General features: G+C 30.2%; 1 protein-coding gene across 5 annotated transcripts in view; it reads right to left on the bottom strand.

The window, feature by feature from the left end:
- Nucleotides 1–3,129: 3,129 nt before the first annotated feature.
- The window catches only part of LOC143247421 (nucleobindin-2-like), a 34,485-nt gene continuing 18,474 nt past the window's right edge, over nucleotides 3,130–19,140 (bottom strand). For 3 of the 5 annotated variants that reach the window (XM_076495489.1, XM_076495487.1, XM_076495486.1), the window contains 9 exons: nucleotides 18,600–18,785; nucleotides 17,223–17,313; nucleotides 15,650–15,708; nucleotides 13,723–13,815; nucleotides 10,290–10,379; nucleotides 9,521–9,628; nucleotides 8,387–8,521; nucleotides 5,855–6,379; nucleotides 3,130–4,320 (listed from right to left, as the gene is read on the bottom strand). In XM_076495489.1, the coding sequence (XP_076351604.1) occupies nucleotides 4,267–4,320; nucleotides 5,855–6,379; nucleotides 8,387–8,521; nucleotides 9,521–9,628; nucleotides 10,290–10,379; nucleotides 13,723–13,815; nucleotides 15,650–15,708; nucleotides 17,223–17,313; nucleotides 18,600–18,785 (1,341 nt within the window). In that variant the 3' untranslated portion in view covers nucleotides 3,130–4,266. The remainder of the gene's footprint in view (nucleotides 4,321–5,854; nucleotides 6,380–8,386; nucleotides 8,522–9,520; nucleotides 9,629–10,289; nucleotides 10,380–13,722; nucleotides 13,816–15,649; nucleotides 15,709–17,222; nucleotides 17,314–18,599; nucleotides 18,786–19,140) is intronic. The other 2 variants (XM_076495490.1, XM_076495488.1) reach the window with 1 other exon arrangement.

Raw genomic sequence — 19,140 nt, 5'->3', positions numbered from 1 at the left:
GTGCACAAGGCAAATTATTTCTTACAACTATGAATTTTTCTGGCTTCCTAATGGTGATGAGAGCCTTTAACAAATTGTTTAGATTTGTCAACAAAAAAAGATTTCAAACTGGAGGCAGAACAGTAAATTCTCTGTATAGAAAACAAATATATCACTTAGCTTCATTAAAGTGTGTTTGAAGACTGTAAATTAGGCTTTGTGCAAGCAATATTTATGTTGTAATAAGTTAAATTATACATTTCCCAGAGGGGTAATAGAAAGGAAATAAATTCTATGGGGTTTTGAGGCAGTTTTACCTTCCCATATTAGTAACCTAAATTAATTTAGGTATGTGAATGTTATCATTTTTGTCAAATTTATTTGATATTATACAGCAGGCTCACTGTTTAATGATTGTGTGTGTGTGTGTTAAAGATTTCTTTCACACCTGTGGTGAAATTGAAAAGGGCTTAATGGTGTTTTTTGTGGTTCGTGTCCCCAACTGCACTGATGATTCTTGAATAGATGAAACTGCAGTCTAAGACAGGGTATAAGACACAGTCAAATAATGAAATAGGTTGGTACCATCACTGATTCTCTTTCCAATTTCACATCTAGTTTAAAAAAAAAAAATCTAAAATACATATACACATGTCACAGTTCTCATTACTAGGGGAGATTCAGGGTTTAGATATTTTCTTATAATATCATACAAGTTTTAAGCTATTAATTTTATAATGTGATTTATTAACCACATTTCTATACCAAGTGTATTCTTACATGATGAGAAGAAAAGAGACCTACCAGAAGGTCAAGGAATGATTTGCTGCTGTCTGCATTTAGTAATCTGCCAGTTACTCCAGTTCTGAACTTGACTGAATGAAAGTATTTTTATTTTCTCAAAATTTTGTTTGTGGTACAGTGGAGTCATTCCTAACTGACATTCTGAAGAGAGGTTGAAAAAGAAAATGTTTTAAAATTTAGATCCTGAAGTAGTTTTGACTGAAACTTTAAAAGTACTTTAGAAACTATTTTATGAAATGGTCCCTAAACTTTTGGAATAAAATCTGGTCTTAAAATGAAGGAAAAAAAGGTGGGGAAATGCTAGTATATTCTTTTATTCAAGAAAAAAATGTACTCCTTTAACAAAGGAAACTTTTTCCCTGTATCAAATGAATAATGATGACCAATCCTTTAGTACTCTTAAGTGTGAAAATACTTTTCTCCACAACAGCTAAAAGAGCCATTACTGTGACAATCAATAGGTGTCTTCTAGTTGTGAAATGCTGTAATTTCACTCTCATACATTAGAATCCCTTCCAACAAATTCTACACACTTTCTTGTTGAGATACCAACTCCCAGTTGCCAGTTGTGAAAGTTTTAAAGTCATTTCAAGATGAAAAGTAATAAGGGGTCAAACTGACACTTAGTTTTTGATGCAGAAATAACTTTTGGGGAATGACCCTGAAATTTAATTATGCAGTGAAAGAAGTAAAGCTAAATATATCAAATTACAGACTTTAAACTCTTGATTTACATTTTTTTTTGAAGAGTTATGCAAGTTAAAGATCAAGGTTATTAGTAGTGTTAAATATTTGATAAGGATCTTTCTATTTTCAGCCTTTACATACATACAGTTCTCACCTGTTAATTTTAAAAATGTATCAGAGAAGTTTGTTTTCATATTCATGTTTGTGGGATATTAAGTTACAAATGACTCATTTTGTGCCTCAGTTTTCATATCTCATGGAAATTTTAAATTATTATCAATTACTTTATGATCAGGATTAGCATTTCAGTTCTAATGATAGCATATTATTTAAAAACAATTAGTTCATGGAAATGATCTGTTAATGCTGTTATTATATACAACTGAAAAATGGCAACATTCTAAGAAGCAATGGCTGTGTTGTTGTCAGAATGCTGCAATTTACATTAGGTATAATTTTATATATGCACTTAAAAGCTGTAAGATTATTTAAGATGTCCAATGTCCAACACCATTTATGGTTAAAGAAGAAACTATTTTGGAAGAATGTGCTTAAGGCCATACAAGACTTGTTTGTTTCACTACTTTAATGTGATTAAAGTACCCTAACATATTACAAAACTGTATTTCAAGTATCATCAATAGCCATGATGCTGACTTACCTACCAATTTGTCCCTAAGGAAAAAGGCCTACCCTTCGAAATCACTCATGCTATAGGTTTTTTTTTTTTTTTCCATCACCGTAGTTTTGCTTTAGTGATGAAACTTAAATATTATTGACTGGTACTTAATATTTCTAGTTTCCCATTTTATTTGTTTGTGATACTACAAATAGAACTAATAGTATAGTGTTCTGAATGTTCATACTCTTGAGCATTATGTATGGAACAGTAACATACATGAAAAAGTTTGTAACCTCAATAGCATGTTCAAAGCATACTCCTTACTATAACACTAGTATATTATCTGCATATGAAACAAAGTTCTTCAAAATATCCATGCATCTAATGTAAGTTTGATATTATCTCTGTGATGGTTGAGTTTTGGCCCAAGTATATTAAAGCCTCAAAACCAGAATAAACTGAAATTTGATAAAATCCACAAACCATATTGTAAACAGCACAATTAGTTCAGAGGTTAAATCTGTGAGAGGTGAAAATAACTCAGTGACTGACAGTACCAGTCTCAGTGATTGACAAAATTCTGCTTCTCAGTCATGATTCATTCAACAGCAATAATGTAGACACTAGAATCCACTTTTTTTTTTTTTTGCTTTGTAACTTCTCTAATCTAACAAAACCTTTCTCAGATCTCTAATTTGTGAATCATATTCTTAATTTATCTTCACCAGAATGTTCACTTCTGAAAAATAAGGATTTAACTAAATCACTCTCATACACAGTCTTAACACATTTCATAAAAACTACAATAACATTTTTCACTAATTCCACATTTATCAGTCACCTTAGTATAGATTTAGAAAAAAATAATTAATTAAGTGTATCACTTAACATCATTAGTAGCTCAGAGGTAACACACACACACACACACACACACACAGTAAAATGTACTTCTCATTCCAAAAACTAGAGTTGTAAGGTAGGCCTCTAGAAGCCATGTAGGTCAAGCCCTAAAGTGCAAGAAACATGTCACTGCAAGATCAAGATAGTAAGAAAGTTTTATTGTAAACCAACAAAAATACAGATTTTATCATTTACCAGTTTTAATATGCATTATTAGACAAAATATAAATTCTAGATAACTACTTTCTCAAAGAAAAATGCCAATTTATACTCAGTGTTATGGTAATTAGTACATATTACAAAAACATTTAACTTTCAGTTAAAAAACATCAGCATGTTAACAAGTCATTTCATAGAATTGTTAAAGCACATGAAAAGTTGTTTTCTTTCAAGTTTTGTATTTTGTAACCCTTAACTAATTGTGTTTGATCTTTATGAATTAAGAGCATGGAACAAAACAAACAAACATTCACAAAAAAAGTGTGACCTTCCCAAATTATTTGACACAAGTGTTATTCAGGATACAAGAAACAACCAAGGTACATCAGTAAAATTCTAAACAGATGCCATTTTTCTTTATGAATCAAAGAAAGTGTTCTGATTGCAGCTCACACTCAAAGCAGACATCACTGTGAAAGATTTAGGTGAATCTGGTTGAGCATTTTCAATTCTTTGAGGGATGAAAACCCCCAATTCATTTGAGAACTTTTAAGATTGCAGTTGATGAAGTTTCATTACTAATATTAATTTGTTAACAACAATTAAATATTACTCAACAAAATTAAGACCTGTTAAACAATTTATTACTCTTAGTTAAATTTTACACCAGTGAGATTGCATTATTTTGCAGTCAAGCAATCCTAATGTTATTCACAACCTTTAAAATAAGTAAAAACCACAATAACATTTCCCTGAAAGTAATAACCAAGTAATTAAGATTGTACCCTCCTATAAAAGTAAGTGAGTATCCTTCACATGAAAAAAAATTTCCCTCACTATTTATCACGTAGTGTTTTAACTGTAGTATGCATAAACATACTTCGCTTGTCAAAAATACATTCTTTGTGTAATTTGTTTCTCAGTAGGCTTTACATTCAAAACATTTTTACTAAACTAGAACTCAAATTTCTTTTAAGTAGGTGTAAGAAAAAACATTTCTAAAACAGAACTTTTAATAAACTATCACAAGACTTGAAAACTAAAATGATGAAAACAATTTACTTAGCATTCGGTAGTTTCATAAACACAACCATCATATCTCCAGATGGGTCAAGTTATGGTTTCGCTTGTTGGGGTTCTTGTGACACACGTTTCATTTTGGTATCTGGCTAGACGTAATGCAGTAATATAAAGGTTATTAAATTAGGGTTCATGTTTTCTGTGAATGATCACTAATCATTATTTTCATAATGAGTTATAAACACAGAAGTGTAATTACAGTTAACATATAAACATGACCCATGTGGAATATAAAATTAAAAGCTCTTTCAAATTAAATTAATAAAACAATGAGTGAAGTTTAAGCTATTAGCACATCTTACACGAAAGCTTGTTATTAAAATATGATTATGATAACAGCTACAAATTTTAGTACATAACTAATGGGAAAAAGATTAGGTTATTTGCAAGTTTTCTTGAATATTCATGGATTAGAAAAATTAAAAAAATGTATACAGCTTTATGTATGGCCATCAACACAGATGGACAGCCAAATAACATTTGGACACAAACAACAGCCTACTTGGTTTCCCCCCACGCTTCATGTGTGTAAAACAAAAGTACAGACAAGAAATCCAAACTAAAGATTTATGTTTTATGGAAAAAGACAAACTGAGGACATGCCAAAGATCACTAGATGAAAAAGGGCTCCAGCAAAAATGTGTAAAATTTCATGTTTCACAAAAAAACAGAATTTACAAGATAAAATAACAATTAAATTAGAAAAAACACAATATTTATATTTTCCTATAAGCTGTGCCCAGGGACCCCAAAAGATATAAAAGGCCCTGCTTGTAGAAAAGTTCCTTAACCTTTTAAATGCTATAATTGAATTCACCCAAACTGACATTTCTAGCTGTTTGATGCAAAAAAATAAAGGGGGATTTACCCCCGAGTGTTACAAAAACTTCATGCAGTGCAACAGTTGTAATACTCACACATTCTTAATTTTCTACCTTGTGTAGATCGCTGAGTAAAAGTGCAACTAATGTATATTGATGTTGAAAAGTACTAAAAATGTTAAATTGTATATTTAACTTTTTAGTGGATAACTGATACTTTGAGAACCCACCTGAAATTTAATTATGTTATGAGGCCTTAAACCTAAACTACACTGTTTTCTTATTGTCTTGAAATTAAGTGGTATACTCTTTATTTACGAAAATTAAAAGTTAGAATTAAAATACAAAAATTCTTAATTTGATAAATTTCAAACCTTCATAATTTGGTTTTTGAGACTTATCTGTTACCTTTCTATATTCAACCTGATTTTATAAAATATTAATAATGTGCATTTAAATTCTTATGCTGAAATTTTAATCCCCTTCCCCCATCACTTAAAGGTCTTATAAAGGTCAAATTTATTTATTATTAAAATCACATCATGGTAACCAATTTAGTAAACTGAATAATTTTACAGACTATTCAAAGTGAGCATATTCACATTTAATTACAATTCTAACATGGGGGAACAGGAAGGAATAGGACATTTCCCTCTTAAAAAGGTAGAAGTAACTTAAAAACAAATCTTTTAAAGGGTGGTGAAAGTTTCTTGACATGATAATTTATATCTGTATTTATAACATTTGCTCTAGAATAGTTGCATAGGCAACTGTGAATGATATTTTAGTTTGGTAAGAATACCTTTTCTTGTGAAGAAGCATTTTGGTTCTTCTGTTTAGGTACCACAGGCAGTGGTTGTTTTTGATGTTGTGTAACTTCTTTTGGGGATTCTTTATGTTCCTGTGAAGGAATTACTTGCTGCTGTCGAGGCAATTGTATTCCTGGTTGTTGTTGCAACACTTCTTGTTGTTGCTCATTTTCTTTAACTATTTCTTTCTGAGGTCCTCTATGATTATGTAAGGGAACTCCCTGTTGCTGCTGAGGAAATGCCATGCCTTGTTGATGTTGTGGCATTCCTTGTAAATGCTGCTGTTGTGGTGACAGCACCCCTTGTTGATACTGTGGCACTCCTTGGAAATGCTGCTGTTGTGGTGACAGTGCCCCTTGTTGATACTGTGGTACTCCTTGGAAATGCTGCTGTTGTGGTGATAGTGCCCCTTGTTGATACTGTGGTACTCCTTGGAAATGCTGCTGTTGTGGTGACAGTGCCCCTTGTTGATACTGTGGCACTCCTTGGAACTGTGAAGCTCCCTGATACTGTTTAGCCTGTTAAAGAAATACACTGAATATTTATATTCAGTCTCTTCTATAATACAGGGAATCAAAACTGCTCCGATCTATCAAACATGATTGATTTGGATACCACCTTAACATGAAAGAGTAAATGTTTAAAATTAACTTTTAGTAAATTTACCTTCCTTATGTGACTAACATTATGTGTATAAGAAATTAAATTTGGTTTGTATACAAAACATTTTACTATATATGTATAATTGATGAAAGGTAAGGAAGCACATTGTCCTAATACAGCAACAGGTATGCAAACAACAATTTATAAGCATAATGGAAAGTTTTATTGATGGTGGAACATACTATATGTTCTATTAAAATATGTGGTATGTTCTGCTACCAATAAAACTTTTCCTTATACTCAAATTGTTGTTTGCCTATCTATGATGAGAGAATATATAAAAACAAGAACAGGTGTTAATGGTTAAAATAAACATTTTCTTTTATAACCTTATGATGTATTCGAAAACAAACAGTACATACCAAATCTGTAAAACTAACAATGATGCCAATATACTAGTTCTAGAGAAGTTAAACTAGTTTCCCAGAATTTCATACATAAATTAGTTTTTCATACTAAACACTCTACAAAAAATACATTACTCTAAATATTTTACACAGTGCTTCATGAAATCCTTTGTGCTACCTTTCAGAAGTTATAATTTTCTTATACTGAAAATGCATTTCTGATGGGTACTTCCTTTTACTCAACATTAGCTATTCTCACTTATTGCTTGTTCTATATGCAAACTTTATTACATATTCTATAATCCTTCTGCTCCCCCCCCATTGAAATCAAATGCAAATCATGCCTCACCTATCCGCCAATAGGAACGTAGTACACTCATATGATGCACGTGACTCCCTATATGCACATCTACCACACTATCACTTTGAAGTCTGGCAAACGATAGAAGCATGGAAGTGAATGAGGAAGCATGAGAAGAGAAAGTATCTATCTGAAATTCAGTTTCAGTATAGGAAATTTATAACTTTCAATACCATACTTTCCTCCACTAGCAGGATTAGCTAGAATCCCACATTGGTCAGGAGGAAGGAAAGGTGCAAGGGAATAACAGAAATATTCTAAAAATATCCAAAGGATACCTGTGTAGAGAAGTCAGATCTAGAGAGAGAAATTGCATCATTTCTGATCCAGGTATACTCTTTGCCTATTTGTGTAATGTGCAAGAAATCAGGACAAAAAATGAGAAGCACATTCTAGCATTCTAGTTGGAGTTTGCATATAGAGGGCAGCAGTAGGCAAGAACAGCTAATCTTATGAGTGGAAAGAAGTGCTGCATCAGAAATTGTATAAGCAAACTTAATTTATAAAAAAAACTTAAGATTTCATTTTTTTCTGTTCAATTCAAAACAAGCAATGAGGTTAAATGTTCACTAATAACATACATATTTTACAACTTAACATCATCAATGTAGTGTAGTGTAGGTGTGCAATCTTCTGAGTGCTCCCTCTAGTTTTGAACTGATACACTTTTAGGTTATTCTAATTGAATAAGAGAATTTAAAAACTTTCACTCTTACAATACACCTAAAGCCCCAAAGCATGAAGAGAAATTGGGTACAATCCTTGGTTTTTAAAGAAGTGTAACTACACTGTTTAACCATCAAGAACTGTTCTTTCTAGAAAGAGTCTAAACCAAAGTAATTTTCCTATATTTCCATCTTTTCTTTTGATGTAAAATTCATTTTGATAGATGCTAAGTTTTAGATTTCATAGTTAAACCTGTCAAAATAATGTACACAGTGACCTGATAACAATTTTTTTTTTAAATCAAATTTACACAAAAGTAAGAAATTAAGAATTTCTTTAACTTTATTTTTGTCAATCAGGATATTTGAAAACCTAATATTTAATGGAGCATAAAAATGTATAAACAAATATTAAACTTAAATATATAACTTACAAAGCAAAATATTAGATGGTAAAAAAGTAGTATTAACTCAGACTTGTTACATTACCCCATACTGATTTTGTAGCTGATAGCCATAATACTGATTTGGTGGAACTGCATGAGGTTCTAAGTGTTGTGGAGATGGTATGCCATACTGAGGAGGTGGAGGATACTGAATGTACTGTGGTGGAATTCCCTGGCTCTGATGGAGATTAAAAATGTTAAAAGCTTTATCACTCATCCGGAAAAAGTACATACGTCATACACAAGATTCACATAAAAGTTCTTCCATTTCAGTTTTACTTACATTTGTATATTATAAAAACTTTTCTACCATAAAATTTTAATCTCTTAATTGCCAAAATTTCTCTTGCAGACAGTGTTTCACTGTATCAAAAAAAATAAACTAGATGTAAAGCCAAGATAAACAACAAATAACTAACAATAAATATCTACATAGATTAGAATCTTTTCTTGTCCATATGTAATTCTGGAATACCACTGGCTATAGATTATCATTACCTCTTCACATATATCCCCGTTCTGCACAACTTAGTCCCTTCTCTCACCATGCCTAAGTTTTATTTCCCCCAAAATAAAGAAGAGAGATAATATGACAGGTCTACAGAAAAATATATATATTAACAACAGAAAATAGGTCACACAAAGCTAACTTGTATAACTAAACTTGAAGGAATCACCTCAAGGAAAGAAATTATATAGAATTATTACTTTTGTTGTCTTATTTTCATTCCACGTTATGCAAAACACTGAGCAACTGAAAAGTTGTAGTGCCTTGTAAAAACTGAAATTCAGAGTAAACATCCGAAACACTTTTAATATTTACCAAAAAGTAAAAACACATATTACCATTCATTCTTTATTTGTTGTTAAGTGCAAAGCTACACAATGGATTATCTTTGCTCTGCTAACCACAGGTACCAAAGCCTGGTTTTTAGTATTATAAGCCTTTAACTCGCAACTCACTGCAGGAGGGGTAAATACTAATATTTATAGAGAACTTTGCTATTCCAAAATGTTTATTAAACATATTTAAAGAAAATACAAGTTTTTAATAAACTCCTTCAACAATATATTCAAGTACACCAAACATTAATGACTAATAATGCTAAATACACAATTTACAGATCCTAAAAAAAAAAAAAAATTAAAATACAGCTATTTATGACAATAAACTTACAATGGCTGCCTGTCTCTGAGCCTCAAAATGTTTCTGCATTTGCATCACTCTTTGTCTTTCATATTCTTTAAATTCTTCTTCTGTAAATATATTCTGTTCACCTATACCCTAAAATAAATAAAAAAATAAAAAAAATAAAAAAATTAGTATTCCAATAAAATATTACATGTCAAATAAAGACAATTTACACTTATTAGGAAACTTGTTTGTAAGCTGTGAAGGATTATATTATGTAAAAACGTAAATGAAGTCAACATAAGAAAAGTAATTATAAATAAAAAAGATTTTAAGGTAAGTGTTTGTAATACAGAAAGTTGACATTCTGGTGAGACAGTTTTATGGAATGTATAATGTTCTTAAGTGAAGTTTTATTTTTTGTATAATGATACTAAAGAATTACAAACAAGAACTTGGTTTCGAAAATGGTAAGACAGGAAATTTAAAAATATTACATGAATTTAAGTAATAGAAACAAATTATATATATACACTTAACTATTTATGAAGACACTAAACTACACCAGAACTTGAACTTTTAAAACAAGTAATTTTAACAGAGAGAACCAATATTTGTGGAGGGTTGAGTACAATATATTACAGTGATTTTGAGGCCTCATCATTTGGTTAGAGTAGCCATATCCAGTCATGCTCTATCTGCTTCATAATTTCCATTTCAATAATTTCTGGTTGATCTATTATTGTATCAAGTTAAAAGTTTACTGATATTAATGTATCTGATAAATTTGGTATATTATATTGAAAATTTTTACCTTCCAACCTTCATCTGCTTCAAAATTTTGTTTTTTTGTCAACTCCAAAAACTCTTTTTGACTAATACGTTTATCTTTGTCCCTATCAGCCTATAAAAAAAATTAAAAAAATTTACATTAAACAACTTTATATGAATGAATATAAACTACTACTTATAAAATATGAGTCTTAAAACTTGTATTAGGCTTTGATTACTGGATGATAAGAAATAACTAAATTACAACTATTGCACTGCAATTAAAACAAATGGATTGATGACAGAATAAAGATAATTAAATTGTAAAAATATATATCACATTGTTTTTTAGCCTAATGCAGGCAAGTTATCTCATACGTAGTGTAAACTGTGTTGTCTGTCCAAATGTTCACTTGCCTCCAATTTAAAGGCTACATCTCCAAGCAATGTTCAACATTCACTATTAAAATGACAGTATAAGAGACATGGATAATTTCACAAACAGGATATCTACAGTAGATCACAAACAGGATATCTACAGTAGATTGTTAGTAATTAATCATTAACATTTCAAAATGTGATGTAACTTAGAATAAAAATGACTGAAATACTCAACAATCACCTTTTGCAGTTGACAGTATAAGTTGCTCAGAGCTTTGGCTCTGAATGAAAGAGTGAAACAAAACCTTTTTAAAATCAATGACAATTTAAATTCATAGATCAAATTTTCCCACAACTGGGGACATTTTGATTGAAACTGGAAAACTCGTTAAATGAAAGTTTGTCTATAATTTATAGCAAAGCCATTTATAGTATAAACTGATTACACTGAACTAAAACAGGCACAAAAAAATTAGACAAAAATATTAAAACTGGCAGAGAGATTGCATATCCTCATTCCAATACTTGTTTAAGATTGCATGCATTTATATTGGATAACATAAAAGTTCATGTTTGAAAATTCTTCTCAGATCCAAAATGATCAACAACCTGGACCATTTTTTGTAGCATTATGAGTCTAAACCTTAATGTGTCAATGGAAGTTGGTACAAATCCAGTCATACTTTACAGAGTTATTAACTGAAAATCATAAAAATGTTTTATCTCATTATAAAAATGCTTCAAAATTATTTTGAATCTGAATTGTGTCAAACTCCTCATCTTGTGTATTAATCAAGGGTGTATTAGTCCAAAATATGTGCTCAAACAAACATACAAATCCAATTGCAAGGGTAACAATTACTTTAACCCTTTCATTACAGGTTAGGTAGAACCCACAAAGGGTATCCATGAGAACAATTCTACTATGATTTTTCAAAATTTTAACAGTTTACAAAATTTTGCAGGTTATTAGTAAATATTGCAAGGCTTTGGTACACAAAATATTTTATATATATATATACATATGAAGCAGTAAAATATTTCAAATCAGATTTTCTTGTATATTTTTTTTCTTCAGAATGTTGACTAGGCAACATGTAATTTTAATTTTAAAAATACTTTTATGCATGAGAAAGTTTTCAAATTTAACATGTAAATTCTTTATAACATCCAGATGATAAAATGATCATATTTTATGAAAGAAAAACTGTTATTTTCACTATCAAATTGGAATCTAAGTGTTTGATAAATTTGACCAATCTCATAAGCACCATAAAAAATTAGGAAGTAAATATAAATTTCTTTCCCTTTCTACAGGGTGGCCCGTAAGTCCCTACCCATCCATATGTTATTATGCTATATTCAATTATGCATGTATTATAAATTTGTTTGTTTGTTTTTTCAGAGAAATATGGCTGATGTAAGCCCATTTACACTTGAAGAGCATATTGTGCATAATATTATGCAGCAAGAATGAAGGACAACATACAGATACACTGGATACATAAGATATATGGATGGTCAGGGACTTACGGTCCACCCTGTAGAATGACAAGAAATTAACTCAAAAATGCACGTATTTAATCTACATATATAGCTAAAATATATATACAAATGTATAATGTTATGACATTTATAAATTTTATTGTATTGACCTTTCAGACACTGCTGGCTAAGATAGCATTACAATGACATGACAAGCATGTACTCACGTTATTGTATCCAAGAGTATAAAACTGGCCTTTAGTCTTTACAAAGTGGGCCTGTCTTGGTTGTGTTTTAGCAGATTAGTATTTTGTAATATATACTCACATTTTAATTATTATACATCATATGTACGTATATAGATTGTTACTATTTACAAATAGCATATTCAACTTATTTTTCTTAAAACACAGAACAGTGAATAATGAAGTAAAGTAAACAATTCTTTTCTAGTTATGACCTTTCCACTCGGTTGCTGTTTGTCATAGTTTGGCAGCCCTTAAGATAGTTCACACATGGAAGATGTGAAAAAAAACATTTAAAATGTTATACATACATTTGAGTAATGAAAAATTATTAAATTATGATATTGATACCAAAGAAATCTATTATAATTTAACTAGTGTATTAACAGAGCTGTATACAAATACAAAAAAAAATTCAAATAGGCTAAAAGACTCAAATTCTGAAGTATTCTTTTTAGTGTAAAGAAAACATGTAATGGTGAACTGTTTTTTTTTACAATTTTCACACTACTATTTTAAGCTTTTCATTGTAAACACTTTAAACTTGAAAGTAAAACAAAAATTTAATTTCCAAGAAAGAGCATTTAGAGAAATATCATGAATTTCAAAACTTAAAAGTTGGACATAGACAAGAAGTACAAATTATATGCATTTACAAATAACCTTAGAAGAGCAGTACAGAAAATGAGAATGCAAGGTTAATTGTCAAACTAATATAAATTTCAAAACCATCAAAAAAACAAAAACAAACTAAAAAAGCTACTGAATAAAGTAAATTTCATAAATAATGTAAAATAAAAAAAATTGATTAGGATAGAAATGATGTAAAACCTATTTCTTATTTTACTGTGAGGCCTATTGTGACTAAATGTTCATTTGAAACATTGCATCCAAGTTTAGGCATAATAAGTCTTTATGCTCTATCCCAGTAGGAACATGCTACTTTCAGGTTTTATCACAGATCTTTTCATACATTAACTTGTTGTATAATAATGTGATTAATATCATTAATATTCTGCAATTATAACAGTTTTGCTTTCATTATATTACTATTCACAACTAAGTTTTAGTATTTGTTTTACATACACTCAGAGAAATTCATAACTTGTATTTAGTGTACAAGAAAAATCTATTAAAATATGAGTAAGAAATTGAAAATTTTAAATACTAATACAGAATCAGATCAATTTCAAACTCAAAAAATTTAATAAAAAAATTATTTGCATAACAAAAAATGAAAATCCTTTGAAGTTTAACTTACTTTTTTTTTTTTTACAAGCTATGCAGTGTATTCTGACTACACATAAAACACATTTAAATTATCACAGTAATTATGTACAGTAATATAGAGTTACAGTACAGTACCTCATTATAAACATGTTCCCTCATCCTATTGTATTCTTCCATCATTTCAACAGGATCATCCTCTGGATTATTAGGATCATACATCTTCTTCACCTTAATTACACAGAAATATTTTACTGTGGTCATACCACTTGACTCTTCATATATTAGTGCTCTGTATGAACTGTATAGTGCAAGTGTTTTTTGTGTAATATTCTCTTTCAAAAATTAAACAGAAGATATTTATTCTTCCTAATGATAATACTTCATGTTTGGTTTAAAATGTAAATATAAACTCATTCAAATATACATATACTTACACACAAGCATTTGTTGATTCACCATAATCAGTTGTAAGATAAAGTACAGACATCTTATGACAAGATATAGTTTATTTCATAAACATGTTTAAGTATACAACTAAAAAAAAATGCACATTCAAGATTTTGTAGGTAAATGCATCCTCAACCAAATGAACAACATAATTGAATTATTATAATGTTCAATATCAACAGTTGTTTACTGAATGTACTTAATGAATCAATTTCATTGAGAATATATTAGTTCTAGGTTTAATCTGTTGGTATTATGAAGTTACTGATACAAAAACTCTCATAATAGCTGTAATAACATATAATGCTGCTGAAACTTAACACTTCTACGAAAAGACGTTTCTAGTCCTGATTTCTCCAAGCCCATTCCCCTGGCTGTGGTTTCGTTAGATAGTAGATAGGGACAGTGGGAATCTCGTTAATCCATTCATTAATGGATTTAAATGGCAATTTCATTTAAATATAAAATTATTAGCCTAATATTAATAACCTTTCAAGTTGCTCTGGGGCCTATTAGGCCCCACTTTTCGTAGGAGTGTTAAGTGATCATTTACACATTATCCTGCATCAGTACGTGTGAATGTCAAATATAAATCAAGGAACTGAAATGATAGGTGATGAAAAGTTAGTATTCGAACAGTATCTCACAGAAATAAAAAGTAAAAAAATTAAATTTTTGACACCTGTAGATCAGTAGTCAAACAAATTGGCACATTTACACTTAATCCAGAGAGAGAGTGCTGTTGTACACAAATAAGACAGTGAAAAGTTATTTATCATGTTTTATCACTATCTGAAATGATTTCATGCAGATTAGAACTGAAATATCTTTTACAGAAATAAGATATGCAAAAGAATCTCTTAAGTGAAAAAGTACGATTGATTCTGAAATTTCCTCACCATTTCCCATAAGGACAATTCTAAAGTTTTGAGCAACTGAACCATATTTTAATAGAAAATCATCTTCATACAGAACTTCAAGGCACATAAAAATATTTAAGAAACAAATGAAGTGTTAAAATACGAGGGCCAAACGTCAAGAAAAATATGGAAATGTAAGGCAAAATGATATAATAATATCATGAATTTAATATAATTGGATTATCTCTAAAAGGTTTTTCACATGAATGGTTAATATGTACACAAGCTAGCCTTTGTAATTTAGCAGCAGAGCTTTAGACCATTTAATTTTAAACAAATATCTAACCATCAGCAGCATGTTGTAATTAAAAGGTATCAGAATGCTTCTATTCAATGTTGTATACAAAGTATTTCAATTTTATTACAAACTTCTTTCCAGTGTTAAAGTTCTTATTGTTTGCTGTTATAAAGCTAATTTTCAGTATTAAAAGTTTTTGTCTCAAAAAGTCTTTTTACCAAACAACCAACCATTCCAAATACATTCTAGTTAAATGTAAAACACATTTAAAATTATAAAAAAACTAACTAAATGCAGCAGTTAAGTATAAACTCTTAGCACAGAACTTAATTCAAATGAAAAATTCATGATAAAATATAAAACGGCTTAAGACCTTCGATGAAATAAGTTTAATAGCATGAGCTACAACAATACATTTGGTTGAAACAAGAGATTAAAAGTTAACAAAATTACATACTTCCAAACTCAAAATGGCTTCCACTTCATCTTCATCCAAATAACCATCTCCATTAATATCTTTAGGATAAAATAAAAACTTTTGTGAGCAATTGTTAAACCATATTACAAATGAAAAGAAATTTCAACTGAAAAAGTGTTAATAACATTTACAAAGTTACTAAATTAACCTAGAAGTTGAGTTAAGAAAAAGTTCCAGTTAGACTAAAACACAAAAATCATGGTTTCAAAACCATGCAAAATTTAAATATTCTGGAAACATTTAAATCACAAACAATTCTTTGAGTAATTGTTGCTGACTCATAGCGAGTACAATGGTAACCTTAATATTTGTTTTATTTATAACTTCTAGTACACAAATACATTCTTACTTTAACTAGTTCGTAAATATATCTATAATCAAGATTCTAATTACACATTTACCCTTTCTTGTTACACAGACAGTAATTTTTCAACTGTTTGAATATTTAAACTTCTTGGCTAGGATAACTACAAATATTGATGACATAAGCAAACTTTGCATCAAAAGTATCCTGAACTTGTGTATTACCATACACTATTCCATATGAAGCAAAGATAAATCTCCAACTTGTATTACAAATTAACTGAGGTTTAACAGAAGGTTTTAATTAAAGAAATACAAAATTCAAATAAGTATTTTAAAAATTACTTTCTCTAATTTTATAAAATTTTCATTTTAAATGTTTGTTGTTTTTCTCTTGTGCTAAATATAAAATCTAGTTCTTTCCCCAATATTCTCAATTATATTTTACACTATGCAAATTTTTCATTTTATATCATACATTCACAACTAACCAAAAAAATCATTTGTTTTGAAAGTATTTCTTAAAGCTACACAAGGTCTGCCTGTGCAAAGCCATCCCTGTTTTCAAACTGACAAAATAGAGGAAAGACAGCTAGTTAACAGCACACACTGCCAACTCTTGCCCGGCTGAATAGTAGCACTGGAGTATCACTTTTATAATACACACCCATAGCAGCCCTTAACACATTGGTTTCCAAGCCTATTTTGCCAACACCTTTCAGGATCCAGAACAGAAATGGTGTCCTGATGGCCCACTCTCATCTGTACATGTAACCATTGCATCCCAGTCAATAAGTGGTCCTTAAAAAAAAAAAAAAAAAAAGCACAACTCAGTGGCCTTACTGGAAGACTACCATGATCCACTGGCAAGTTATGCAGGAGCCACAGTGTTAAAGTGTGGAGCATATTTTTTGTGACAAACCATGACCCACAAATCCAAATTTCAGGGACACTAGCAATATTTCATTCACTCACCTGTGTTTCTCAGTTTTTTCTTTGCTGTTATTTTTTTAAATTATTTCCAATACCACAATCTAAGACAGTTTACAATGATGGTATTCTTAGGTGTGTGTACACATTTTATTGGATACATGATTAGTGTTGAAGGTTCCATTACTTTACAAGCATTTATGATGTTAATCTTGATAAGACAATGAGTTTTCTTTTTAATAAATCTCATTTGTAGTTTTCTGACCTTAATATTTCATTTCTCAGCATAAGGTTTATTATTTTATCACATACAACTTACCATGCATAGCAAAAAACACTCTGGGGTCAAACTCTTCCTTAGACATATGATCTCTTTCTTCCCATACTTCCTCAAATTGAGGTTTACTACCCTATAAGAAAGGTACAACATATGTTTTGATTATCTGATCATTATATCACAAGATTAAAGTATAACAGCCTTCTTAAGAGGCTTGGTAGTTGTCCTTATCTATTATTATTATTATTTCAAAAACCATTACATTCATTAATTTTTGTAAATCTGTATTAAAAACACTTTTAATTCAATAGTTTAATCAGACCCAATATCTTTTGTAATCCCACATTATTTTAAGTGTTACTTTACATTTTTTTGTTTTTCTTTTTGAAGTAACCTCGATCTTTTTCTCAGAAGTGGCTGAAAGCAACTGAGAAGAATTTTAAGCTGTTGTGTATCTAGGATATGAAAAACTGTAGGTTTGTCTCTCTATCCCCTCACAGCCAACCACAAGCAGCAGCTTCAAATTATAAGGATATTGCTAAGATTTTAAAATAAGATAATATTTTGGGACAAGGAATTTTGTTGATCCATCCCAGCTCTCTCATCCTCCAAGTGAAACTAAAAAGAAAAAAAAGAGATTGAAGGACCCTTGCTAGTGATACACATAAGAAATAACAGAAATAGTATAGAGCCCACTGTGGTAGTTTTCCAAGGGTTTACAATGGTTGAAGTCTATAGGTTTCACAATGGGTTAAACATCCAAAGATCAAGAGGAACCTTACTACATATTATGAGCCTACCTCTTGGGGAAAAGATATTCTCTGTACAGTCAAGATGCCAATAAGGCATGGTTCCTTCAAGACAAAGCATCCAGCCTGAAGTCCACAAAGTGCACTACAAAATGCAAGTACTAATGTGCCTTCTGCTTGCTCAAACAGGCTCCAAGAAACTGATCTTTATACACACACACAGTTAGGCTTTGAAACACACGTCCAGAGGACAGATTAACTTACCATACCAACTCCTCTTGCAGTAGAATTTACATCACAGAACAGAGAATAAACAGGACCATCATGCAGATCACCACTGACAATTTGCAGAAGAGATCACGAAATTTGAGCATTTATCCTTTTAACATATGCAATTCCCAATTTCTTTGTCAAAAAATAAAACAAAATATTATGAATATCAGCCTTCAAGTTACTAACTTGTTTACACACCATTCACATGTGGTGGAGTCCATGTACTACATCATATTGTTAACACTTTTTGTGCAACCTGAATAATATGAGTTTGTTTGAACAAAATTTTTTCAAACATTTTTCTAGAGTACTTGTGCAACAAATTACTTGAAAAGATTCTGTCCAAACAAACTTCACTAACAATTCTATGGAAAGTACAGATTAAAATTTGATTTACAGGATGGTGAATTCGGGGATGTTCCTGGTGTTTGTTTTTCATTTCTTGATGTTTTTTTTCACGATCTCTTTTCTCGTCTTCTTTCAAATTCTGCAATGATTCTCGGTACTGATGTTCTTTTTCCATTTCATAGCGTTTGAATTCTTCTCGTCTTTTACGATCCAACTCTTCCAAGTCATTTGTGGCCTAGAATATATTTCATTTTCATAAAAGTATATTAATATGTTTTGGGTATAGCATCAGTGAAAGTTGAACTTTAATATTCAAAATACCAAAACTTCACCTTGCTTTTACTACTTTTAACCCTTTGAGTGCATAATTAAATTTTGGGTGGGTTCTTGAAAAAATGTCAATTATTCACTAAAAATGAAATGTATAATTTGACCTTTTATGTAATTTTTTCACTATTAACATCCAGTAGTTGCTCTTTTGCTCAGTATCATACGGGTATATGTCATTAAGGGTATGCAAGCTTCATTTTGGCACCAAATGGCTGAAAAATGTCAAGTCAGATAAATCTAATTATGACATCCAAAGGGTT

This window comes from Tachypleus tridentatus, chromosome 3 (assembly GCF_004210375.1).
Source record: "Tachypleus tridentatus isolate NWPU-2018 chromosome 3, ASM421037v1, whole genome shotgun sequence".
Taxonomy (NCBI): domain Eukaryota; kingdom Metazoa; phylum Arthropoda; class Merostomata; order Xiphosura; family Limulidae; genus Tachypleus; species Tachypleus tridentatus.
Note: the sequence above shows the minus strand (reverse complement) of the source record. Positions and strands in the feature narration are given on the sequence as shown.